The 24,937-nt window shown below is 44.1% G+C and overlaps 3 protein-coding genes and 1 pseudogene across 5 annotated transcripts; all 4 read right to left on the bottom strand.

Annotated features, from left to right (window-relative positions):
• Positions 1-473: 473 nt before the first annotated feature.
• On the bottom strand, positions 474-1,976 carry LOC123415185 (annotated as a pseudogene).
• A 2,409-nt stretch (positions 1,977-4,385) lies between these two features.
• LOC123415197 (G-type lectin S-receptor-like serine/threonine-protein kinase SD2-5) lies at positions 4,386-7,082 on the bottom strand. Its single transcript, XM_045106714.1, has 2 exons — positions 6,848-7,082; positions 4,386-6,065 (listed from the first exon to the last, which is right to left on the bottom strand). The coding sequence occupies exon 2, from the start codon at positions 5,950-5,952 to the stop codon at positions 4,537-4,539; it is 1,416 nt and encodes a 471-aa protein (XP_044962649.1). The 5' UTR covers positions 5,953-6,065; positions 6,848-7,082; the 3' UTR covers positions 4,386-4,536.
• Positions 7,083-9,939: 2,857 nt separating this feature from the next.
• On the bottom strand, positions 9,940-14,827 carry LOC123415196 (PR5-like receptor kinase). Of its 2 annotated transcripts, XM_045106713.1 has the most exons (2): positions 14,660-14,827; positions 9,940-11,932 (listed from the first exon to the last, which is right to left on the bottom strand). In XM_045106713.1, exons 1-2 carry the CDS (start codon positions 14,712-14,714, stop codon positions 10,074-10,076), a joined length of 1,914 nt encoding a protein of 637 aa, XP_044962648.1. In that variant the 5' UTR covers positions 14,715-14,827; the 3' UTR covers positions 9,940-10,073. The 2 variants fall into 2 exon arrangements, with proteins under 2 accessions (XP_044962648.1, XP_044962647.1); XM_045106712.1 differs by lacking the exon at positions 14,660-14,827 and having other exon boundaries at positions 9,940-12,038.
• A 3,874-nt stretch (positions 14,828-18,701) lies between these two features.
• Positions 18,702-23,588, bottom strand: LOC123415198 (PR5-like receptor kinase). Of its 2 annotated transcripts, XM_045106717.1 has the most exons (2): positions 23,421-23,588; positions 18,702-20,694 (listed from the first exon to the last, which is right to left on the bottom strand). In XM_045106717.1, exons 1-2 carry the CDS (start codon positions 23,473-23,475, stop codon positions 18,836-18,838), a joined length of 1,914 nt encoding a protein of 637 aa, XP_044962652.1. In that variant the 5' UTR covers positions 23,476-23,588; the 3' UTR covers positions 18,702-18,835. The 2 variants fall into 2 exon arrangements, with proteins under 2 accessions (XP_044962652.1, XP_044962651.1); XM_045106716.1 differs by lacking the exon at positions 23,421-23,588 and having other exon boundaries at positions 18,702-20,800.
• Between the last annotated feature and the right edge of the window lie 1,349 nt (positions 23,589-24,937).

Raw genomic sequence — 24,937 nt, forward strand, 5'->3', positions numbered from 1 at the left:
TTTCGAACATGCCGTTAATTCCAATTACAATGACTGGTAAAATACCTGTGTGATCTCAACAGACCTGCTTTACATGGAGAAACTGAACATTATAGTGAATAAATTCATTCTACCCTCTGTATATACAGCAAGAAGGTGTGCAATATTCAAATATTGTGCCTGTAAAATTAACTTCACACAAGGGGCTTGAGATTCTAGTAATTTGACAATATACAAGCATGCACGTGTTAGTTGATCTGAAAACAAACCTGCATTACATGGAGAAACTGAACATTCGAGCCGTAATATCTAGAACGGGAAGGTTTGCCGTATTCAAATCTTTTGCAGGTAAAATTAACCTGAGGCAACGGGCTTCAGCTTGCAGTAATTTGAAAATATACAAGTATACAACAGATAGTTGATTTGCTTTACCTAATCAAACCTTCTGTGCTGCTCTTAATCTAATTGCCTATCTTGTCAGGATTGTCTCAGTATCACCTGGGCCCTGATAGATCTGAGGCTAGATGTGGAGTCCAAGAGGTCACATTTCGAGCAATCCCAAAATACGCTTGGTTTGTTGCAACAAAGTTGTGATCTATATCGCTCTCTGCATCCATGGTACCTTCCAAGATCTTGACTACCTCAGACATTTTAGGCCTTTTTTTGCAATCAATCTGCAAACACCACATCGCGAGCTGCATCATCTGAATTACATCTTGCTCGTGTGCTGGCATGTCATTACCGTTCTTGTCAATCAAATCTACCAAGTGACCGTTCTTTACCTTTTCTTCCAATAGGGTAATAAGATGGATGCTCTCTTCAGACCGTGAAGAGTCGAGATTCTTTCTTCCACTCACGATTTCCATGACCACCACGCCAAAGCTATAGACATCGGCCTTCTCCGTGATTTTTTATGTCAACCATTCAGGAGCTAAATATCCAGGTGTGCCTCTCATTCTGGTAACCACTTGGCTTATATCCCTATCAATGAGCTTACACAAACCAAAATCAGACAGTTTAGCATTGAACTCCTCATCTATGAGGATATTTTGTGGTTTGACATCCAAATGAGCAATCCTCTTCATGCAGTCCTCATGAAGATAAGCGAGACCCTTAGCTATGTTAGTGATAATCTTGCATCGTACCTTCCATTCTAACGGAGTAGCAATGTTGTCATCTCGACAATAGATCCACTTGTCCAAGGATCCTTTGGACATATACTCATAAACCAAGAGCCTGTGGGATTTCTCTGCACAGAAACCAAACAGCCTCACCAGATTGATATGATGAATACTGCCAATTGTCTGAACCTCTGCCAAGAATTCTCTCTTTCCTTGACCAGCTCGATCCAAACGTTTTACTGCAATCATTTCCTCACCTAGCAGTCCCCTGAAAACAGACCCAAATCCTCCTTCACCGAGCTTGTCTTTGAATTGCTCGGTTGCCAATTCTAATTGTTGATACGTGAACCTCATTGGTGTTCCTTGTAGCTTTCCAAACTCTGCCTCCTCTTCCTCCATCTCATGGTGTCGCCGTCTCCTTCTTCGATGTACAAGGAAAAGGATGAATGCGGCTACTAAAATGAAGCTGACTAAAGATCCTGCAAGTGCAATCCGAGCAACCGAGCCTAATTTTCTGGGTGAAGTTGTTAGATTTTCAGGAGGACTTCGAGGTTTTGATGACAGCGGAGGTGGTGAAGTCGTTAGATTGATCGTAGGGCAGAAGTTGATCTGGTAGTTGGTTCCCCTTGGACACCTGAATGTGTTTGTTACTGTGACAAAATCACTTGTGTCGATGATTGCCTCCGGGCATAATCGAACAAAGAACAATGAGTATTCGCCGCGTTCACACGCAAATTGGGATGCCACTGGACATGTGTTTTTGCAGCCTCCTGGCACCCTGAGCTCGCTCGGACACTGTGATGTGATGTCGGCCATGCAGCGTGCCCCCCTGCACCTTCCTTCTTCCCCCTCGACCCGCACTGGCAGGAACTCCATGGGTACGTTGAAGCTGTTTTCGAGGGAGATGTAGAAAAAACTTGTGTGGTCCACCCCGTCGAGCACGAACCCTGCGAGCGTGAAGGGTTGCTTACCAGGGCCCTTGCAGGCAAGCACGCCATCGCAGTCGCCTGTCTGGCACGGCCCCTTGCCATTGTTGTCAAATGAGCAGCCTGTGCGCGCCCACACACGTCCTCATTTGGTGTTATTGGGCACGTCGAAGGTCCATGTCTTCCCTGGGTCCAGCCGCACGCCACCACCCACCGGCGTGGCGGCCGGCCAAACGGTGTAGGAGCACCTGTTGGTGATGGTCAGTGTGGTCTGGATGGTAGCGGCTGGCAGGAGGAGCAGGATACCGAGGAGGATGGGAGACGAGTGGTGGAGAATTAGAGGGAAGGTAGCCGTAGCAGCCATTTGTGCTGTGCGCTTTGCTCGCTTTGCTAGCTGAAGCCGAACTGAATAATTTTTCTTTCCTCTAAGAGTGTGTGTGATGGGAATTGTCTCCGATGAAATGATGAACCAAGAGGAACAGATATCTCCTGCATCAATGTCTAGTTCTCTAAACACCTGTTAATTTGCGTGCTGGAAACATTCAATGGTCAACTGCCGTCCTCCACTACTAGTTAAGCTGGCCGGCCATACAACTTAACCTGTTGTTTAATATAGCTTTCGTTTGTTAACTCCAGATTTGTTGTATCTTGCATTCTTCAGTTGAGATGGCTGGTGGCAACTCAGCTGTATGGTACTAAGAGCAACTCTAGCAGATCCCGCATCCCGTCCCGACCCGACCCAAAAAATAACCGCCAAAATGCGGGTCGGGGCGGAAAAACCTGTCCGCCACTCCGCCATGGACGAGCGAGTCCTCCTCGGCGACGAGGATCCGGCGTTGCTGCCGACGGTGCTCTTGATGGTCCTGGTCTGATATCAGACGAGGTAGAGGGGCGAGGTCATGCGCCTGCTCGCGCGTCTAGACATCCTGAAAGTTCATCTGTGCACGAGGCCTTCCTAGTCGCCACGCCGCCGCGTTGTACGCGCGGGCGGCCTCGTGCGCGGTTTCGAAGGTGCCAAGGCCGAGGCGGACGTCGCCGGACCTAATCTCGACGTAGTAGACGCCGGAGCGGCGCTTGCAAACGCCGCGGTAGCCCGAGGATCCACGGCGGCGCGGCGGCATGGTGGCAGAGGGAGCGGCGGCGAGGGAGCGGCAGAGGGCACGTGGCTATGGGCAGCCGCGTGGCGAGCGTTGCATTTTATAGGCGCGCTGAAAGCGGTGCGCCAAATCTAGCGCGCGGCCGCCCGCTTTCTCGCCCGCGCGCGCAATAATTTAAGGCGCGCTAGTTTCCCGCGTCCGCTAGAGTGCGCGATTTCGTCCCCCGCGCGTTAAAAGTGCAATTACCGCGCGCGTTTTTTTGTGCCACTGTTGGAGATGCTCTAATGATAGGTTCTCCCAGTCGTGGTTTCTATCTCAATGCTTTATAAAGTAAAAAATACTATCGATGAATGTAGCTGTTAGGGCATCTACAGCCGGACCGAGCAAATTCGACCCCTCAAATGTCTGCGGACGTGTCCGAACATGTCCGAACTTTTTCCGCTATAACTAGGTGGAAAAGGAAAGAGAGAAAGAATAAAAAAGATTTGTCCAATATGCTATCAGCGTGCTATAGCGTGCTATTAGCAAGACATTGTACACTGATCAATTTAACGAGACAATTCACTATATGCTATAGCGTGCTATTAGCAGCGTTATAAGACGCTATTTTTTCAGTGGGCCTTATACATGTCAGGCCAGAGGTGGAACGGAGGAGATCCCCTGGAGATCGACGAACAACTTAGCGAGGGAATTCAGCTAATCCACTGCACCGTGGAATCAAAAGAGTGGTATGCAGCAATTTCCGACTAGTTCTATTAATATTCAAATTCTTGTGAAATTGATGTCATATAGCCTGGTAAATAGGGGACATTCTCATGGTCGTAGTAGCTGAGATCAACGAGCAGCAAAGTGATACCATGTTTGACTTTCATATACAAACTTGAGACACGCCAAACAATTCAAATTTGAGACACTTCACTAGTATCCAAATTCTAACCGATCCGAAAACCAAATGCCTTATACTATACACATTACTATGCACATCACAACCTATTATGAAATGGAACACACACTGGAAACTGGGAGAACTTAAAAGCACTTGTGATTTTGGACTAGTCGTACTAAGAAATATCATTCATTCTGTCAATTTCTCTACTTTGCTCGAGCCTAGGAGCATGTGGAACATACTGTTAGTTTCAACTACAATGACTAGAAAAATACGCGCATTAGTTGATCTGAAAACAGACTTGCATTACATGCACAAATTGAACATTCTAATGAATAAATTCAGTACAACTGCTGTAGAACAAGAAGGTTTGCGTTATTGAAATACTTTGCAGCTAAATTTAACTTGAGACAAGGGGCTTCAGATTATAGTATTTTGAGAAGCTACAACAGACTTACCATTTCCTTTACATAAGAATATCTCATGTCCTGCTCATAATCTATTTATATGGTCATGATTTTCTCATTTCACCTGGGGCCTGATACATGTGAAGCTAGAGGTGGAACTGATGAGACCACATTTGCAGCACCGCCGAAATTCACTTGATTTGTGGCAACAAAGTTATGATCAATGTTGCTCTCTGCATTCATGGTACCTTCCAAGACCTTAACTACGTCGGACATTTTAGGCCTTCTTTTGCAATCAATTTGCAAACACCACATTGCGAGCTTCATCATCTCAATTACATCCTGCTTGTGTGCTAGCATGTCATTACTGTTCTTGTCAATCAAATCTACCAAGTGAGCATTCTTCACCTTTTCTTCCAACAGGGTGATAAGATGGATGCTCTCTTCTGATAGAGAAGTGTCGAGGTTCTTTCTTCCGCAGATGACTTCCATGACCACAACACCAAAGCTATAGACATCGGCCTTTTCTGTGATTTGTGATGTTAACCATTCAGGAGCTAAATATCCAGGTGTGCCTCGCATTTTGGTAACCACTTGGCTCATATCCCTGTCAATGAGCTTGCATAGTCCAAAATCAGAAAGTTTAGCATTGAAGTCATCATCTAAGAGGATGTTTTGTGGTTTGACATCCAAATGGGCAATCTTTTTCGTGCACTCCTCATGAAGATAAGCGAGACCCTTAGCTATGTTAGTGATAATCTTGCATCGTGTGCTCCATTCTAGAGGAGGTGAATCATTGTCATTTCGACAGTAGATCCATCTGTCCAACGATCCTTTGGGCATGTACTCATAAACCAAGAGCCTGTGGGATTTCTCTGCACAGAAACCAATCAATCTCACCAGATTAATATGATGAATGCTGCCAATTGTCTGAACCTCTGCAGAAAATTCTCTTTTGCCCTGACCAGCTCGGTCCAAACGTTTTACCGCAATCCTTTGATCAGCTAGCTCTCCCTTGAAAACAGACCCGAACCCTCCTTCGCCGAGCTTGTCTTTGAATTGTTCGGTAGCTGATTTCAGCTGCTGAAATGTGTACCTCATTGGTGTTCCTTTTAGATTCCTAAACTCTTCCTCCTCCTCGATCAGATGTTGTTGTTGTGTTCTTCGCTTACGTATAAAGTAGGTGATGAGGAACAAGATGGTAAGCAAAATGAAGCCACCTACAGGAGCTAAAATTGCAACATCTCTTCTTACAGTGAAGGGTTTCTCTTTCATGCTTGTTGTCCCAATAGGTGCTGGCAGAGTACTTGGGGTCATAGGTGTTACCGTGGCCGGGGATGCAGGTGGATCACTTGGGGCCGTAGGTGTTACCTTGGCCGGGGGTGCGGGCATGGGTCTTTTAGCTGTAGGCGATCTGCTTGCATTCGTATCAATGATAATGCCCACGGATGTACTGTTCGCGATGGTGGCAACGGGGAGGAGGAGGAGGAGGAGAGGCAGGAGGTGGAGAGCCGAAGTGGCACTCACCACTGCCATTTGTTCCTTTGTGATATGATTTCTGATTGCACTCGTTAACTTGAAGCAGAGTCTCAATTGCAAACTGGAGATAGGGCTCCTGTGGCTATGACAGTAGACTGACAGCTAACAGCCTGGAAGAATGATAGGGATTATATCTATATGTTTTCAGGAAATAAAAAAGAAGAGTTACATCCAGATAATGCGTTGTTTCATGATTTTGACTCTAAGAGCTATGCAAACACGACAGTTAATGCGATCAGATCTTGCATAGGTGTTATCATATAAAAGCATTCTTCTTGGTAAAATATCATCCGGGGAGAGTTGAATTTTTTTTTCCTTGTGTTTCTCAGAGCCTGTGATTTTTTTGTTGCTACTTGTTAATTATTTTTGGAAAAGGTTTGCTACTTGTTAATGTATCTCAACTCTTTAGTTACAGAATGAGGCAACTCTTCTGCTTCCATTTAGTAAAGAAAAGTAAACATACTTATAGACTTCTAATATAATTATATCATACTCCCTCCGTCCCAAAATAAGTGTCTCAACTTTATACTAGCTCTATTAAGCTTAAGACACTTATTTTGGGACGGAGGGAGTATAAAATAGTGGTATACTGGTTTTTGTTTTCCCAAGTTGCACATCTTTGTCAGCAGTGATGTTGAGTGAAGATCAGTTTGCAAGAAGTACCTTTGGTTTGGGGCATGCTAAAGCTGATAGAGGTTGGTATTTTTCAAATCAATTTCTTGGGTAAGGCCTACATAATTTGCAATTGGTATTTCTCATATCAATTTCGCCAACTTTTTCATGAACTTTAGATTTGAATTATATTTATGAAGTGCTTAGGAACGCATTTAATGGCTTAAATATATCAAACGGACCTTAAAAGATGCAGAGCACTTGGTGTCGTAGGTGTTACCTTAGCCGGGGGTGCAGGCAAGGGACTTTCAGCTGTAGGCGATACTGTTTGATTGATCGTGGCACAAAGAGAAGGTGGGCACCTTCTCCCCTGACTGAGATTTATATACACGGTGGGCACCTTCTCGCCCTGATCGAGCTTCGTACGCGATCTCTAACCGGAGTTGCGGCTGGCCACACGGTGGCAACGGGGAGGAGAAGGTGAGGCAGGAGGGAGCCGAAGGGGTACTCACCACTGCCATCTGTGTGTTATGATTTATGTGCACCCGTTAGCTTTAACCAGTCTCTCAATTGCAAACTTGTGATAGGTGTCATGTGGCTGTGACAGACTGACATCTAGAGTGGAGGAGTGGTAGGGAATAGCAGACAGGGACATGATCTGTCCGTTGAATCGTTCAAGGGTCAGCATAAAACAACCTAACATTCTTGCAGACTGTTTGCTTCTTAGTCGGTTAGTCCCTCTCGTATTATATATGTACGTCTTCAAGAATAAAAACAGGAATTACATCTGTAAAATTATTTTGGCTGTAAGAAATCGGCAAACATGGCAGAAAAATGCGACCAGATCTTGCATAGGTGTTACCATATAAAACATGGTTTTTGGCAAAATATCATCCTGGGAGAGTATGCATTTTTTCAAGAAATGATAGCAACACAATGATTCATCTCAAAAATTATGCATGCTGATTTGGATGAAACGGTCAAACTTACATGTGTCATGGATAGTCCTATTGAATTGTCAAGTATGGAATTGCAGGAGTATTCCTTGTGTTTCTCTGATCCTGTTCACTTCCGTTCAGCAACAGTTTATGTGTGACCCATCATGTATATACCAAAACTGAATACTGTTAGGGAAAGGTCTATATTACCCTTTATACTATTTGTGAGGGGGGTGTATCGAAGCGGGACTATGTGTTTTTTTCTGCTTGTTAATTTATCTCAACTCGTTAGTTAGGGAATGAAGCAACTTTTCTGCGTCCATTTCGAAAAGGAAAACAAAACTATTTCTAGACTTCTAGTATAAGTATACCATACAACATAGTGGTAGACTGGGTTTTTTTGCCCAGATTGCACATCTTTGTTCATTACCGATCTGCCATATGCTTTGTCAGCAGTGATGTAAAATGAAGATCACTTTGCAAGAAGTACCCTACGACTGGGGGCATGCATGTTGGCTGACAGCGGCTGGAGGCCTTGTTGACTGGCCTAGCTATCATATGCCATCAAGCATATGGAGCCACTTCTCACTCCTTGATTGCGTCCAGACGAGGGTGGCACTACCACTATCCTCGCTAGCTGCTGCTGTTTATAGAATGGAAATCATTCTCGATCACAAGATCACGCTGGGAGGAAGCTGCGCGGCACCTGATCGAGGCCTTGAAGCTGGGAGGAAGCTCTAGCCTCGTTATCTCTGTTCCCTGGTCGGCATGGACAGTGTATGTACTCCACACACACCTCTGATTCATTCATTTTCTCTCTAGTACTTCTGGAGAACAACGACTTGACCTCGTGCAGTCATGCATATTAATCCATAGCAGTGAAAAAAATAACGTGCCATAGCGTTGCTAATAGTAAGCTATAGTATTTTGAGAAATGACTCGTTAAGAAAAATCTATGTACAACGTCTTCCTAATAGCATATATTTAAGGTGCCGTTATTTTGACATAGCACTTTATTTTTTCATTGATTCAATACCTAGAGTTGAGCTGCCTAAGTAAACCCCACTATTGTCATGGAAGACCGCAGCCATCCAAGGTCTGATGCCTGCATCGACATGAATCCCTGCGCTATTCAACCACGCTATTCAACCACGCTTCCCTGCGCTTCCTGTCCGCGACATTTGGTGGGCTTGGCTGGGTACTGGACTATTGGGCCGTCCTCATCCCCCGACTCCAAGACTAGCGGCGGTACCCTCATCCGCGGCGCGCCGCTGTTGCCGGCGCCGGCGAACTGGACCGTGCCTCACGCGCCGCCGCCACTGCTCGCCACGAATCCTCCATCCCCAGCACCACATCTTTCCGCCGCATCCCATCTGCAGACGCGCCGCTCCTAATCGCCCGACTCCGGAGACGGACCCGTCGCCGCCGTCTTCTTCGGTCTGGTACTCACCCAATGCTAGTCGATAGAGGTAACCCCCGCGTCAACTGATCATTCGTGCAACAGGTTCATGGGGGGCAGCTCATATCATATATCAGATCTTCCATTCCATAGGAACGACGACCAACTACACAAGTATGGCATCTGAAGGACAAGGATAAGTCATTACGAGCTGCAGTGGCGTCTTGTACACATTATTGGTTGCTCTGATGTAATGTCATCACATTATACTGGTCGATGGTTACAACTTACTATACAACACAAACGCTAATTGAATAGAAAATCAAATGTGATACTCCCTCTGTACCACGATACTTGTTGTTGTGGAGAACTGAACAAACAAATATTTAGGAACACAGGGAGTAGTATATAGTTGTACATTCCCTAACTTTGGTGCATCGGCTGGCCCAGAATTGGAACAAATGGCTTCAGAGGCATAGTTTCCCTTTTAGCTCCAGTTCTAGTTCCAGCAAAAGCATTTCATAGCTTTGAAAATCTGAATCGTAGTTTATTGTCCAAAGTTCCAAGAAAATGGTTTAGCTGCAGCCAGTGCAGTGATGCTTAATTTCATCCCCTGCACATTGCTTTGCCAGCCCAAAACCTTAAATATTCTGATGGAGGTTATCGCAAAATCCTCTAAATTTCAAGTGGAACTAAAAAGGTGCCCATCAAACTAAGTTATCTGGAGTGGTGCAGGGAGAGCAGATTCCCAATGTAATTTGCCATTTAGCAGTTCTTCTAATTCGAAAGATTTAAGCCATCCTTGAAATCTTTTTCATTGAGGAAACCGTGACATCTTCTTATGCTTACAAACTTTAAGTACATCACCTAACTTCGTAAAAAAAAAATAGCAGTGCAAATTTTGTAGAACTTAAAACCACTTCAATTCTGCGCATTTATCTGCTTTCTTCAGTAACATTTTTGGACATGCTATTAATTTCAAGTTTCTAAAGTAACCCGAAACAGAGGTAACTGGACAAAGAAATTACAACGGAATTAGTTAAAGCTGAGCGGCTTCAGGTTGTAGTAATCTGACAAAAAATACAACATATCATGGCTTTTGATTTACATAAGAAAATCTCCTGTCCTGCCCATTATCTAATTGCCTATCTTTCCAGAATTGCCTCATTTCAGTTGGGCCCCGATACATGTGAAGATAGAGGTGGAACTGAGGAGATCACATTCCTAGCAACAACAAAGTTATGATCAATATTGTTGTCTGCACTCATGGCACCTTCCAAGACCTTGACCACCTCAGACATTTTAGGCCTTCTTTGGCAATCAATCTGCAAACACCACATCGCGAGCTTCATCATCTGAATTGCATCCTGCTTATGTGCTTGCATGTCGTTGCTGTTCCTGTCAATCAAATCTACCAAGTGGTCGTTTTTAACCTTTTCCTCCAATAGGGTAATAAGATGGATGCTCTCTTCTGACCGGGAAGTGTCGAGGTTCTTTCTTCCGCTGATGACTTCCATGACCACAACACCAAAGCTGTAGACGTCAGCCTTTTCTGTGATTTGCGATGTTAACCATTCAGGAGCTAAATATCCAGGTGTGCCTCTCATTCTAGTAACCACCTGGCTCATATCCCTATCAATGAGCTTGCATAGTCCAAAATCAGAAAGTTTAGCATTGAATTCATCATCTAAGAGGATGTTTTGTGGTTTGACATCCAAATGAGCAATCCGTTTTGTGCACTCCTCGTGAAGATAAGAGAGACCCTTAGCTATGTGAGTGATAATTTTGCACCGGATGCTCCAATCCAAAGGAGGAGCATCGTTGTCATGTCGACAATAGATCCATCTATCCAAGGATCCTTTGTGCATATACTCATACACCAGGAGCCTATAGGATTTCTCTGCACAGAAACCAATCAAACTCACCAGATTAATATGATGAATCCTGCCAATTGTCTGAACCTCTGCAGAAAATTCTCTTTTGCCCTGACCAGCTCGATCCAAACGTTTTACTGCAATCATTTCATCCCCAAATTTTCCCTTGAAAACAGACCCAAATCCTCCTTCCCCTAGCTTGTCTGCAAATTGCTCGGTTGCTGCTTTTAGCTGTTGATATGTGAACCTGATTGGTGTTCCTTGTAGCTCCCCAAACTCTTCCTCCTCCTCCATCTCATGTTGTCTATGTGTTCTCCGCTTACATATAAAGTAGGCGAGGAGGAAGACGACGGTAAGCAAAATGAAGCTGCCTACAGGAGCTAGAATTGTCACAACTCTTGTTACAGTGGAGGATTTTGGTTTCATGCTTGTTGGCCCAATAGGCGCAGGCAGAGCCACGGGACTTTCAGCTGGAGGCGACATTGCTTGATTCATCAGGGGACAAAAGACGACCTGGTAGTTGGTGCCCGTCGGGCAACTGAAAGTGCTGCTGGGATCATCCTTGGGGTAGCTGTAGGCATCTGGGCACATCTTCTTAAAGAAGACCGAGTAGTTGGTGGTGCTGCAATTGTGTGCCGCGCTCCCGGTACAGCAGTATTTGTCCTGCTTCAACACCCTGCATGCACTGTTACAACCCCCCGGAGCCTTCAGCTCTGTTGGGCACTGCGATGTGATGTTGGCTGGACAGCGCGGCCCCTTGACGCACCCTGCCCTTCCTTGAACCTGAACCGGCACCGGCAGGAAGTCCATGGGCACGTTGAAGCCGTCCATGAAGGAGATGTCGAAGGAATCCACGGCGTTGAGGCCGCCAAACGCGAACTCACCGAGCGTGCTGGGCGGCCGGCCATAGGCTGTGCAGGCGAGCAAGCCGCCGCAGTCACCAGTTTGGCACGACGACACGTTACCTTCGCCATGGAACGTGCAGCCCGTCCGTGCCCAGACGCGGCCGGATGTGTTGCCGGCGGGGACGTCCAGCACCCATGCCTCCCCTGGATCGAGCTGCCGGCCACCTCCCGGCACGACGGCCGGCCACACGGTGTAGGAGCATTGGTTGGTGATTCCTAGTGTGGCGGCCTCGCCCGTGATAACGAGGACGAAGAGGAAGAGAGCGGAAGCGGCGCCCATCAATGCCTGGAAGAGGAAGAGGAAGAGAACTGGAGAATCAGAGACGGTCTAGGTTGCAAACTTGCAATAGGGCTCATGATCTATAGTGTGACAGCTAACGGAGTGGAAGAGTGGGGATAACAGAGACACCGTTGAATTATTCCGTTCCACGGTCAGCATACAACAGCTAGCCTCTTCAACATGCTGCACAGTGACAACCGTTTGGTAGGACCAGACTTTTGCAGGACTTGTTAGTCCCTTCCGAATCCAAATTGTAAAAAGGATTACATACATTTGTACAGTGCGTCCGTGTAATGATTATAAAAAGAATACATCTGTATAATGTGTTGTTTGGTGATTTTGTCGGTAAGAAATGTACATCCGAGGAAATCTTACATTAGTAAAACGCTCTGTTCGGTAAATGTCGTCCTCAGAGATTGCATATCAACTTCTTTTTTTATGTTGGAGACTTGCCAGATTGCTCATCTTTGCTCATTCCTGATCTGCTTTATGTTTTGCTGTGGCATTCTGATGTGGAATATATATGGAGGCAGCAGATCAAGGAAGAAGCACTTTTTTTTTTTTGAACGGGCAAGGAAGAAGCACTTTGGTGGTGGAGACAAGCTGAAGTTGACACCAGTCGGCAGCTCCCTGGAAGCAGTCCAAGCAGCCGGAGGCCTCCTTGACTGACAGACATGCCCCGTCAAGCGTATGCATCCATGTCTAACTCACCACAACTACTTAATTGCGAGCACATTTTTTGCAAGTGTGGGAATTTCTCAAGTAAATCCATGATTATTTTTTTGAACGTATGAATTTATTTATCCAATAAAATTCAGAAGTCGGTTTTTCTACTGAACGAATGAATGTTTGGCTTTTTCTTTGAACCAGTCGGATCGACGGAGGTGGTTGGCGGTTTGGCGAGGCAAGTTTTTTTTTTTTTTAGGCAAGTGAGGTGGTCCCGACAGCCAGAGTGAATTGCTTTATGGGCCACAGCCCATGAGAACTTTCACGCGAGTGCCAGCATTTTCGAGGGACTCCATAAGCACTACTGTGGAGCTCGCAAATATTTTGTGTGTGTGTGAATGTGGAGCTCCCAAATATGTGTTCATACAAACTGGTTACTTCAGTTTTTTCACGCTCAATCTAGAAAACCTTTCTTCTTCCCACAATCCAATCCAGAAAACGCTATGTGATGCATTTGCGGAAGCTTCTAGAAGATTTCGACTAGTTTTCGGTTCATATATTTTTGTTTGTTCTTCCGGTTTTTTGTTCGAATTTTATTTTTCCATTCTGATTTTCCTTTTATTTTTTAAAAAAATTATGAATTGTATTCAAATGCATGAACTTTTTTCAAACATAGCCAGTTTTCTATGCTATTAGTCAAATCTGAAAAAAAATTAAGAACTTTTCTGAAATTCATTAATGTTTTCTCAAATCCCTGAACCTTCTTACAATTCATGTTTTTTTTCAAAATCATGAACGATTCTGATATTTGTGACAAAAATTCAATTTCGTGTACATCTTTTCAAATTCGCAATTTTTTTTAAGAAAATTGTGAACTTTGTTTAAATCCGTGAAAAAAATGAATTTACGATTTTTTAATGTACAAAAACCAAAGGCTATGTTTTTCCTGAAAACAAACAACACTTATTTTAGTACAGTAATCCAGGCGAGCGAGCGAAGCAGTCTAGCGGAGCAAGGTACCAAGTTGGGCTGCAGCCTGGAATGCTCGTGCGAGCGCTGTTGAAGAGCCTCGCTTGTCAATATATTGGTCGCCTGGAGAGCAACTAATTGGCTAGCATAAGCGTTTTAACGATCATTCCTACGTGTTGTGTTCTTAGTCATCGTCACGTGCCATTCTCTGAGTGTTCCCTTTGATTTTTTATTTTTTATTTTATCGCACACGTTTTTTGACTTTTTAGGTGGATTTCTTTTTGTGTTTTGTTTTTTGCCCTTTTTTTAGCTTTTGCACAAAATAAAACGTGTCCAAAAGCACGGTTTTTTTTTTGGCATGAGAGGACCCTCCCAAAAATAAAATAAAAACATGTTTTTTGTTTTTTTCCTTTTTCCGCGAAAGTTATAGTTTAGTTTCGCGATAGGCATGGATTTGCTTTCGCAAGAGGCACGACCATGCCTCGGAAACGAAAAAAAAAACATGTTTTCTGTTTTCTTTCTCTTTCGTGATTCGAACGGTTTTGCTTCTGCTAGAGGTACGGATTAACTTTTGCGAATGGCACGGTCATGCCTCTCGAAAATAAAAAGGTGATTTTATTTTTGTTTTTTCTTTCGTAAAAGGCATGATTTTGTTTCCGCGAGAGGCACAGGTTTGCTTCGCGGTCGTGCCTTTCAGAAACGAAAAACCCGTTTTTATTTTCTTTCAAGAGAGGCACAGTTTTTTTGTCTGTTGTTTTGTGAAAAAATATGTTTGTAAAAACCTAGCAACATGAAGCCACCTACAGGAGCTAAAATTGCAACATCTCTTCTTACAGTGAAGGGTTTCTCTTTCATGCTTGTTGTCCCAATAGGTGCTGGCAGAGTACTTGGGGTCATAGGTGTTACCGTGGCCGGGGATGCAGGTGGATCACTTGGGGCCGTAGGTGTTACCTTGGCCGGGGGTGCGGGCATGGGTCTTTTAGCTGTAGGCGATCTGCTTGCATTCGTATCAATGATAATGCCCACGGATGTACTGTTCGCGATGGTGGCAACGGGGAGGAGGAGGAGGAGGAGAGGCAGGAGGTGGAGAGCCGAAGTGGCACTCACCACTGCCATTTGTTCCTTTGTGATATGATTTCTGATTGCACTCGTTAACTTGAAGCAGAGTCTCAATTGCAAACTGGAGATAGGGCTCCTGTGGCTATGACAGTAGACTGACAGCTAACAGCCTGGAAGAATGATAGGGATTATATCTATATGTTTTCAGGAAATAAAAAAGAAGAGTTACATCCAGATAATGCGTTGTTTCATGATTTTGACTCTAAGAGCTATGCAAACACGACAGTTAATGCGATCAGATCTTGCATAGGTGTTATCATATAAAAGCATTCTTCTTGGTAAAATATCATCCGGGGAGAGTTGAATTTTTTTTTCCTTGTGTTTCTCAGAGCCTGTGATTTTTTTGTTGCTACTTGTTAATTATTTTTGGAAAAGGTTTGCTACTTGTTAATGTATCTCAACTCTTTAGTTACAGAATGAGGCAACTCTTCTGCTTCCATTTAGTAAAGAAAAGTAAACATACTTATAGACTTCTAATATAATTATATCATACTCCCTCCGTCCCAAAATAAGTGTCTCAACTTTATACTAGCTCTATTAAGCTTAAGACACTTATTTTGGGACGGAGGGAGTATAAAATAGTGGTATACTGGTTTTTGTTTTCCCAAGTTGCACATCTTTGTCAGCAGTGATGTTGAGTGAAGATCAGTTTGCAAGAAGTACCTTTGGTTTGGGGCATGCTAAAGCTGATAGAGGTTGGTATTTTTCAAATCAATTTCTTGGGTAAGGCCTACATAATTTGCAATTGGTATTTCTCATATCAATTTCGCCAACTTTTTCATGAACTTTAGATTTGAATTATATTTATGAAGTGCTTAGGAACGCATTTAATGGCTTAAATATATCAAACGGACCTTAAAAGATGCAGAGCACTTGGTGTCGTAGGTGTTACCTTAGCCGGGGGTGCAGGCAAGGGACTTTCAGCTGTAGGCGATACTGTTTGATTGATCGTGGCACAAAGAGAAGGTGGGCACCTTCTCCCCTGACTGAGATTTATATACACGGTGGGCACCTTCTCGCCCTGATCGAGCTTCGTACGCGATCTCTAACCGGAGTTGCGGCTGGCCACACGGTGGCAACGGGGAGGAGAAGGTGAGGCAGGAGGGAGCCGAAGGGGTACTCACCACTGCCATCTGTGTGTTATGATTTATGTGCACCCGTTAGCTTTAACCAGTCTCTCAATTGCAAACTTGTGATAGGTGTCATGTGGCTGTGACAGACTGACATCTAGAGTGGAGGAGTGGTAGGGAATAGCAGACAGGGACATGATCTGTCCGTTGAATCGTTCAAGGGTCAGCATAAAACAACCTAACATTCTTGCAGACTGTTTGCTTCTTAGTCGGTTAGTCCCTCTCGTATTATATATGTACGTCTTCAAGAATAAAAACAGGAATTACATCTGTAAAATTATTTTGGCTGTAAGAAATCGGCAAACATGGCAGAAAAATGCGACCAGATCTTGCATAGGTGTTACCATATAAAACATGGTTTTTGGCAAAATATCATCCTGGGAGAGTATGCATTTTTTCAAGAAATGATAGCAACACAATGATTCATCTCAAAAATTATGCATGCTGATTTGGATGAAACGGTCAAACTTACATGTGTCATGGATAGTCCTATTGAATTGTCAAGTATGGAATTGCAGGAGTATTCCTTGTGTTTCTCTGATCCTGTTCACTTCCGTTCAGCAACAGTTTATGTGTGACCCATCATGTATATACCAAAACTGAATACTGTTAGGGAAAGGTCTATATTACCCTTTATACTATTTGTGAGGGGGGTGTATCGAAGCGGGACTATGTGTTTTTTTCTGCTTGTTAATTTATCTCAACTCGTTAGTTAGGGAATGAAGCAACTTTTCTGCGTCCATTTCGAAAAGGAAAACAAAACTATTTCTAGACTTCTAGTATAAGTATACCATACAACATAGTGGTAGACTGGGTTTTTTTGCCCAGATTGCACATCTTTGTTCATTACCGATCTGCCATATGCTTTGTCAGCAGTGATGTAAAATGAAGATCACTTTGCAAGAAGTACCCTACGACTGGGGGCATGCATGTTGGCTGACAGCGGCTGGAGGCCTTGTTGACTGGCCTAGCTATCATATGCCATCAAGCATATGGAGCCACTTCTCACTCCTTGATTGCGTCCAGACGAGGGTGGCACTACCACTATCCTCGCTAGCTGCTGCTGTTTATAGAATGGAAATCATTCTCGATCACAAGATCACGCTGGGAGGAAGCTGCGCGGCACCTGATCGAGGCCTTGAAGCTGGGAGGAAGCTCTAGCCTCGTTATCTCTGTTCCCTGGTCGGCATGGACAGTGTATGTACTCCACACACACCTCTGATTCATTCATTTTCTCTCTAGTACTTCTGGAGAACAACGACTTGACCTCGTGCAGTCATGCATATTAATCCATAGCAGTGAAAAAAATAACGTGCCATAGCGTTGCTAATAGTAAGCTATAGTATTTTGAGAAATGACTCGTTAAGAAAAATCTATGTACAACGTCTTCCTAATAGCATATATTTAAGGTGCCGTTATTTTGACATAGCACTTTATTTTTTCATTGATTCAATACCTAGAGTTGAGCTGCCTAAGTAAACCCCACTATTGTCATGGAAGACCGCAGCCATCCAAGGTCTGATGCCTGCATCGACATGAATCCCTGCGCTATTCAACCACGCTATTCAACCACGCTTCCCTGCGCTTCCTGTCCGCGACATTTGGTGGGCTTGGCTGGGTACTGGACTATTGGGCCGTCCTCATCCCCCGACTCCAAGACTAGCGGCGGTACCCTCATCCGCGGCGCGCCGCTGTTGCCGGCGCCGGCGAACTGGACCGTGCCTCACGCGCCGCCGCCACTGCTCGCCACGAATCCTCCATCCCCAGCACCACATCTTTCCGCCGCATCCCATCTGCAGACGCGCCGCTCCTAATCGCCCGACTCCGGAGACGGACCCGTCGCCGCCGTCTTCTTCGGTCTGGTACTCACCCAATGCTAGTCGATAGAGGTAACCCCCGCGTCAACTGATCATTCGTGCAACAGGTTCATGGGGGGCAGCTCATATCATATATCAGATCTTCCATTCCATAGGAACGACGACCAACTACACAAGTATGGCATCTGAAGGACAAGGATAAGTCATTACGAGCTGCAGTGGCGTCTTGTACACATTATTGGTTGCTCTGATGTAATGTCATCACATTATACTGGTCGATGGTTACAACTTACTATACAACACAAACGCTAATTGAATAGAAAATCAAATGTGATACTCCCTCTGTACCACGATACTTGTTGTTGTGGAGAACTGAACAAACAAATATTTAGGAACACAGGGAGTAGTATATAGTTGTACATTCCCTAACTTTGGTGCATCGGCTGGCCCAGAATTGGAACAAATGGCTTCAGAGGCATAGTTTCCCTTTTAGCTCCAGTTCTAGTTCCAGCAAAAGCATTTCATAGCTTTGAACATCTGAATCGTAGTTTATTGTCCAAAGTTCCAAGAAAATGGTTTAGCTGCAGCCAGTGCAGTGATGCTTAATTTCATCCCCTGCACATTGCTTTGCCAGCCCAAAACCTTAAATATTCTGATGGAGGTTATCGCAAAATCCTCTAAATTTCAAGTGGAACTAAAAAGGTGCCCATCAAACTAAGTTATCTGGAGTGGTGCAGGGAGAGCAGATTCCCAATGTAATTTGCCATTTAGCAGTTCTTCTAATTCGAAAGATTTAAGCCATCCTTGAAATCTTTTTCATTGAGGAAACCGTGACATCTTCTTATGCTTACAAACTTTAAGTACATCACCTAACTTCGTAAAAAAAAAATAGCAGTGCAAATTTTGTAGAACTTAAAACCACTTCAATTCTGCGCATTTATCTGCTTTCTTCAGTAACATTTTTGGACATGCTATTAATTTCAAGTTTCTAAAGTAACCCGAAACAGAGGTAACTGGACAAAGAAATTACAACGGAATTAGTTAAAGCTGAGCGGCTTCAGGTTGTAGTAATCTGACAAAAAATACAACATATCATGGCTTTTGATTTACATAAGAAAATCTCCTGTCCTGCCCATTATCTAATTGCCTATCTTTCCAGAATTGCCTCATTTCAGTTGGGCCCCGATACATGTGAAGATAGAGGTGGAACTGAGGAGATCACATTCCTAGCAACAACAAAGTTATGATCAATATTGTTGTCTGCACTCATGGCACCTTCCAAGACCTTGACCACCTCAGACATTTTAGGCCTTCTTTGGCAATCAATCTGCAAACACCACATCGCGAGCTTCATCATCTGAATTGCATCCTGCTTATGTGCTTGCATGTCGTTGCTGTTCCTGTCAATCAAATCTACCAAGTGGTCGTTTTTAACCTTTTCCTCCAATAGGGTAATAAGATGGATGCTCTCTTCTGACCGGGAAGTGTCGAGGTTCTTTCTTCCGCTGATGACTTCCATGACCACAACACCAAAGCTGTAGACGTCAGCCTTTTCTGTGATTTGCGATGTTAACCATTCAGGAGCTAAATATCCAGGTGTGCCTCTCATTCTAGTAACCACCTGGCTCATATCCCTATCAATGAGCTTGCATAGTCCAAAATCAGAAAGTTTAGCATTGAATTCATCATCTAAGAGGATGTTTTGTGGTTTGACATCCAAATGAGCAATCCGTTTTGTGCACTCCTCGTGAAGATAAGAGAGACCCTTAGCTATGTGAGTGATAATTTTGCACCGGATGCTCCAATCCAAAGGAGGAGCATCGTTGTCATGTCGACAATAGATCCATCTATCCAAGGATCCTTTGTGCATATACTCATACACCAGGAGCCTATAGGATTTCTCTGCACAGAAACCAATCAAACTCACCAGATTAATATGATGAATCCTGCCAATTGTCTGAACCTCTGCAGAAAATTCTCTTTTGCCCTGACCAGCTCGATCCAAACGTTTTACTGCAATCATTTCATCCCCAAATTTTCCCTTGAAAACAGACCCAAATCCTCCTTCCCCTAGCTTGTCTGCAAATTGCTCGGTTGCTGCTTTTAGCTGTTGATATGTGAACCTGATTGGTGTTCCTTGTAGCTCCCCAAACTCTTCCTCCTCCTCCATCTCATGTTGTCTATGTGTTCTCCGCTTACATATAAAGTAGGCGAGGAGGAAGACGACGGTAAGCAAAATGAAGCTGCCTACAGGAGCTAGAATTGTCACAACTCTTGTTACAGTGGAGGATTTTGGTTTCATGCTTGTTGGCCCAATAGGCGCAGGCAGAGCCACGGGACTTTCAGCTGGAGGCGACATTGCTTGATTCATCAGGGGACAAAAGACGACCTGGTAGTTGGTGCCCGTCGGGCAACTGAAAGTGCTGCTGGGATCATCCTTGGGGTAGCTGTAGGCATCTGGGCACATCTTCTTAAAGAAGACCGAGTAGTTGGTGGTGCTGCAATTGTGTGCCGCGCTCCCGGTACAGCAGTATTTGTCCTGCTTCAACACCCTGCATGCACTGTTACAACCCCCCGGAGCCTTCAGCTCTGTTGGGCACTGCGATGTGATGTTGGCTGGACAGCGCGGCCCCTTGACGCACCCTGCCCTTCCTTGAACCTGAACCGGCACCGGCAGGAAGTCCATGGGCACGTTGAAGCCGTCCATGAAGGAGATGTCGAAGGAATCCACGGCGTTGAGGCCGCCAAACGCGAACTCACCGAGCGTGCTGGGCGGCCGGCCATAGGCTGTGCAGGCGAGCAAGCCGCCGCAGTCACCAGTTTGGCACGACGACACGTTACCTTCGCCATGGAACGTGCAGCCCGTCCGTGCCCAGACGCGGCCGGATGTGTTGCCGGCGGGGACGTCCAGCACCCATGCCTCCCCTGGATCGAGCTGCCGGCCACCTCCCGGCACGACGGCCGGCCACACGGTGTAGGAGCATTGGTTGGTGATTCCTAGTGTGGCGGCCTCGCCCGTGATAACGAGGATGAAGAGGAAGAGAGCGGAAGCGGCGCCCATCAATGCCTGGAAGAGGAAGAGGAAGAGAACTGGAGAATCAGAGACGGTCTAGGTTGCAAACTTGCAATAGGGCTCATGATCTATAGTGTGACAGCTAACGGAGTGGAAGAGTGGGGATAACAGAGACACCGTTGAATTATTCCGTTCCACGGTCAGCATACAACAGCTAGCCTCTTCAACATGCTGCACAGTGACAACCGTTTGGTAGGACCAGACTTTTGCAGGACTTGTTAGTCCCTTCCGAATCCAAATTGTAAAAAGGATTACATACATTTGTACAGTGCGTCCGTGTAATGATTATAAAAAGAATACATCTGTATAATGTGTTGTTTGGTGATTTTGTCGGTAAGAAATGTACATCCGAGGAAATCTTACATTAGTAAAACGCTCTGTTCGGTAAATGTCGTCCTCAGAGATTGCATATCAACTTCTTTTTTTATGTTGGAGACTTGCCAGATTGCTCATCTTTGCTCATTCCTGATCTGCTTTATGTTTTGCTGTGGCATTCTGATGTGGAATATATATGGAGGCAGCAGATCAAGGAAGAAGCACTTTTTTTTTTTTGAACGGGCAAGGAAGAAGCACTTTGGTGGTGGAGACAAGCTGAAGTTGACACCAGTCGGCAGCTCCCTGGAAGCAGTCCAAGCAGCCGGAGGCCTCCTTGACTGACAGACATGCCCCGTCAAGCGTATGCATCCATGTCTAACTCACCACAACTACTTAATTGCGAGCACATTTTTTGCAAGTGTGGGAATTTCTCAAGTAAATCCATGATTATTTTTTTGAACGTATGAATTTATTTATCCAATAAAATTCAGAAGTCGGTTTTTCTACTGAACGAATGAATGTTTGGCTTTTTCTTTGAACCAGTCGGATCGACGGAGGTGGTTGGCGGTTTGGCGAGGCAAGTTTTTTTTTTTTTTAGGCAAGTGAGGTGGTCCCGACAGCCAGAGTGAATTGCTTTATGGGCCACAGCCCATGAGAACTTTCACGCGAGTGCCAGCATTTTCGAGGGACTCCATAAGCACTACTGTGGAGCTCGCAAATATTTTGTGTGTGTGTGAATGTGGAGCTCCCAAATATGTGTTCATACAAACTGGTTACTTCAGTTTTTTCACGCTCAATCTAGAAAACCTTTCTTCTTCCCACAATCCAATCCAGAAAACGCTATGTGATGCATTTGCGGAAGCTTCTAGAAGATTTCGACTAGTTTTCGGTTCATATATTTTTGTTTGTTCTTCCGGTTTTTTGTTCGAATTTTATTTTTCCATTCTGATTTTCCTTTTATTTTTTAAAAAAATTATGAATTGTATTCAAATGCATGAACTTTTTTCAAACATAGCCAGTTTTCTATGCTATTAGTCAAATCTGAAAAAAAATTAAGAACTTTTCTGAAATTCATTAATGTTTTCTCAAATCCCTGAACCTTCTTACAATTCATGTTTTTTTTCAAAATCATGAACGATTCTGATATTTGTGACAAAAATTCAATTTCGTGTACATCTTTTCAAATTCGCAATTTTTTTTAAGAAAATTGTGAACTTTGTTTAAATCCGTGAAAAAAATGAATTTACGATTTTTTAATGTACAAAAACCAAAGGCTATGTTTTTCCTGAAAACAAACAACACTTATTTTAGTACAGTAATCCAGGCGAGCGAGCGAAGCAGTCTAGCGGAGCAAGGTACCAAGTTGGGCTGCAGCCTGGAATGCTCGTGCGAGCGCTGTTGAAGAGCCTCGCTTGTCAATATATTGGTCGCCTGGAGAGCAACTAATTGGCTAGCATAAGCGTTTTAACGATCATTCCTACGTGTTGTGTTCTTAGTCATCGTCACGTGCCATTCTCTGAGTGTTCCCTTTGATTTTTTATTTTTTATTTTATCGCACACGTTTTTTGACTTTTTAGGTGGATTTCTTTTTGTGTTTTGTTTTTTGCCCTTTTTTTAGCTTTTGCACAAAATAAAACGTGTCCAAAAGCACGGTTTTTTTTTGGCATGAGAGGACCCTCCCAAAAATAAAATAAAAACATGTTTTTTGTTTTTTTCCTTTTTCCGCGAAAGTTATAGTTTAGTTTCGCGATAGGCATGGATTTGCTTTCGCAAGAGGCACGACCATGCCTCGGAAACGAAAAAAAAAACATGTTTTCTGTTTTCTTTCTCTTTCGTGATTCGAACGGTTTTGCTTCTGCTAGAGGTACGGATTAACTTTTGCGAATGGCACGGTCATGCCTCTCGAAAATAAAAAGGTGATTTTATTTTTGTTTTTTCTTTCGTAAAAGGCATGATTTTGTTTCCGCGAGAGGCACAGGTTTGCTTCGCGGTCGTGCCTTTCAGAAACGAAAAACCCGTTTTTATTTTCTTTCAAGAGAGGCACAGTTTTTTTGTCTGTTGTTTTGTGAAAAAATATGTTTGTAAAAACCTAGCAACATGAAGCCACCTACAGGAGCTAAAATTGCAACATCTCTTCTTACAGTGAAGGGTTTCTCTTTCATGCTTGTTGTCCCAATAGGTGCTGGCAGAGTACTTGGGGTCATAGGTGTTACCGTGGCCGGGGATGCAGGTGGATCACTTGGGGCCGTAGGTGTTACCTTGGCCGGGGGTGCGGGCATGGGTCTTTTAGCTGTAGGCGATCTGCTTGCATTCGTATCAATGATAATGCCCACGGATGTACTGTTCGCGATGGTGGCAACGGGGAGGAGGAGGAGGAGGAGAGGCAGGAGGTGGAGAGCCGAAGTGGCACTCACCACTGCCATTTGTTCCTTTGTGATATGATTTCTGATTGCACTCGTTAACTTGAAGCAGAGTCTCAATTGCAAACTGGAGATAGGGCTCCTGTGGCTATGACAGTAGACTGACAGCTAACAGCCTGGAAGAATGATAGGGATTATATCTATATGTTTTCAGGAAATAAAAAAGAAGAGTTACATCCAGATAATGCGTTGTTTCATGATTTTGACTCTAAGAGCTATGCAAACACGACAGTTAATGCGATCAGATCTTGCATAGGTGTTATCATATAAAAGCATTCTTCTTGGTAAAATATCATCCGGGGAGAGTTGAATTTTTTTTTCCTTGTGTTTCTCAGAGCCTGTGATTTTTTTGTTGCTACTTGTTAATTATTTTTGGAAAAGGTTTGCTACTTGTTAATGTATCTCAACTCTTTAGTTACAGAATGAGGCAACTCTTCTGCTTCCATTTAGTAAAGAAAAGTAAACATACTTATAGACTTCTAATATAATTATATCATACTCCCTCCGTCCCAAAATAAGTGTCTCAACTTTATACTAGCTCTATTAAGCTTAAGACACTTATTTTGGGACGGAGGGAGTATAAAATAGTGGTATACTGGTTTTTGTTTTCCCAAGTTGCACATCTTTGTCAGCAGTGATGTTGAGTGAAGATCAGTTTGCAAGAAGTACCTTTGGTTTGGGGCATGCTAAAGCTGATAGAGGTTGGTATTTTTCAAATCAATTTCTTGGGTAAGGCCTACATAATTTGCAATTGGTATTTCTCATATCAATTTCGCCAACTTTTTCATGAACTTTAGATTTGAATTATATTTATGAAGTGCTTAGAAACGCATTTAATGGCTTAAATATATCAAACGGACCTTAAAAGATGCAGAGCACTTGGTGTCGTAGGTGTTACCTTAGCCGGGGGTGCAGGCAAGGGACTTTCAGCTGTAGGCGATACTGTTTGATTGATCGTGGCACAAAGAGAAGGTGGGCACCTTCTCCCCTGACTGAGATTTATATACACGGTGGGCACCTTCTCGCCCTGATCGAGCTTCGTACGCGATCTCTAACCGGAGTTGCGGCTGGCCACACGGTGGCAACGGGGAGGAGAAGGTGAGGCAGGAGGGAGCCGAAGGGGTACTCACCACTGCCATCTGTGTGTTATGATTTATGTGCACCCGTTAGCTTTAACCAGTCTCTCAATTGCAAACTTGTGATAGGTGTCATGTGGCTGTGACAGACTGACATCTAGAGTGGAGGAGTGGTAGGGAATAGCAGACAGGGACATGATCTGTCCGTTGAATCGTTCAAGGGTCAGCATAAAACAACCTAACATTCTTGCAGACTGTTTGCTTCTTAGTCGGTTAGTCCCTCTCGTATTATATATGTACGTCTTCAAGAATAAAAACAGGAATTACATCTGTAAAATTATTTTGGCTGTAAGAAATCGGCAAACATGGCAGAAAAATGCGACCAGATC

The sequence above is a fragment of the Hordeum vulgare genome, unplaced genomic scaffold, assembly GCF_904849725.1.
Source record: "Hordeum vulgare subsp. vulgare unplaced genomic scaffold, MorexV3_pseudomolecules_assembly, whole genome shotgun sequence".
Classification (NCBI taxonomy): Eukaryota; Viridiplantae; Streptophyta; class Magnoliopsida; order Poales; family Poaceae; genus Hordeum; species Hordeum vulgare.

Excerpts from the sequence above, each read along its gene's own strand:
- LOC123415197 (XM_045106714.1), bottom strand. The coding sequence starts at position 5,952 with ATGGCAGTGGTGAGTGCCACTTCGGCTCTCCACCTCCTGCCTCTCCTC.
- LOC123415196 (XM_045106713.1), bottom strand. The coding sequence starts at position 14,714 with ATGGCAGTGGTGAGTGCCACTTCGGCTCTCCACCTCCTGCCTCTCCTC. Across the intron at positions 11,933-14,659 it reads CCTGCCTCTCCTCCTCCTCC|TCCTCGTTATCACGGGCGAG; the intron begins TCCTCCCCGTTG and ends TCTTCCTCTTCG.
- LOC123415198 (XM_045106717.1), bottom strand. The coding sequence starts at position 23,475 with ATGGCAGTGGTGAGTGCCACTTCGGCTCTCCACCTCCTGCCTCTCCTC. Across the intron at positions 20,695-23,420 it reads CCTGCCTCTCCTCCTCCTCC|TCCTCGTTATCACGGGCGAG; the intron begins TCCTCCCCGTTG and ends TCTTCCTCTTCA.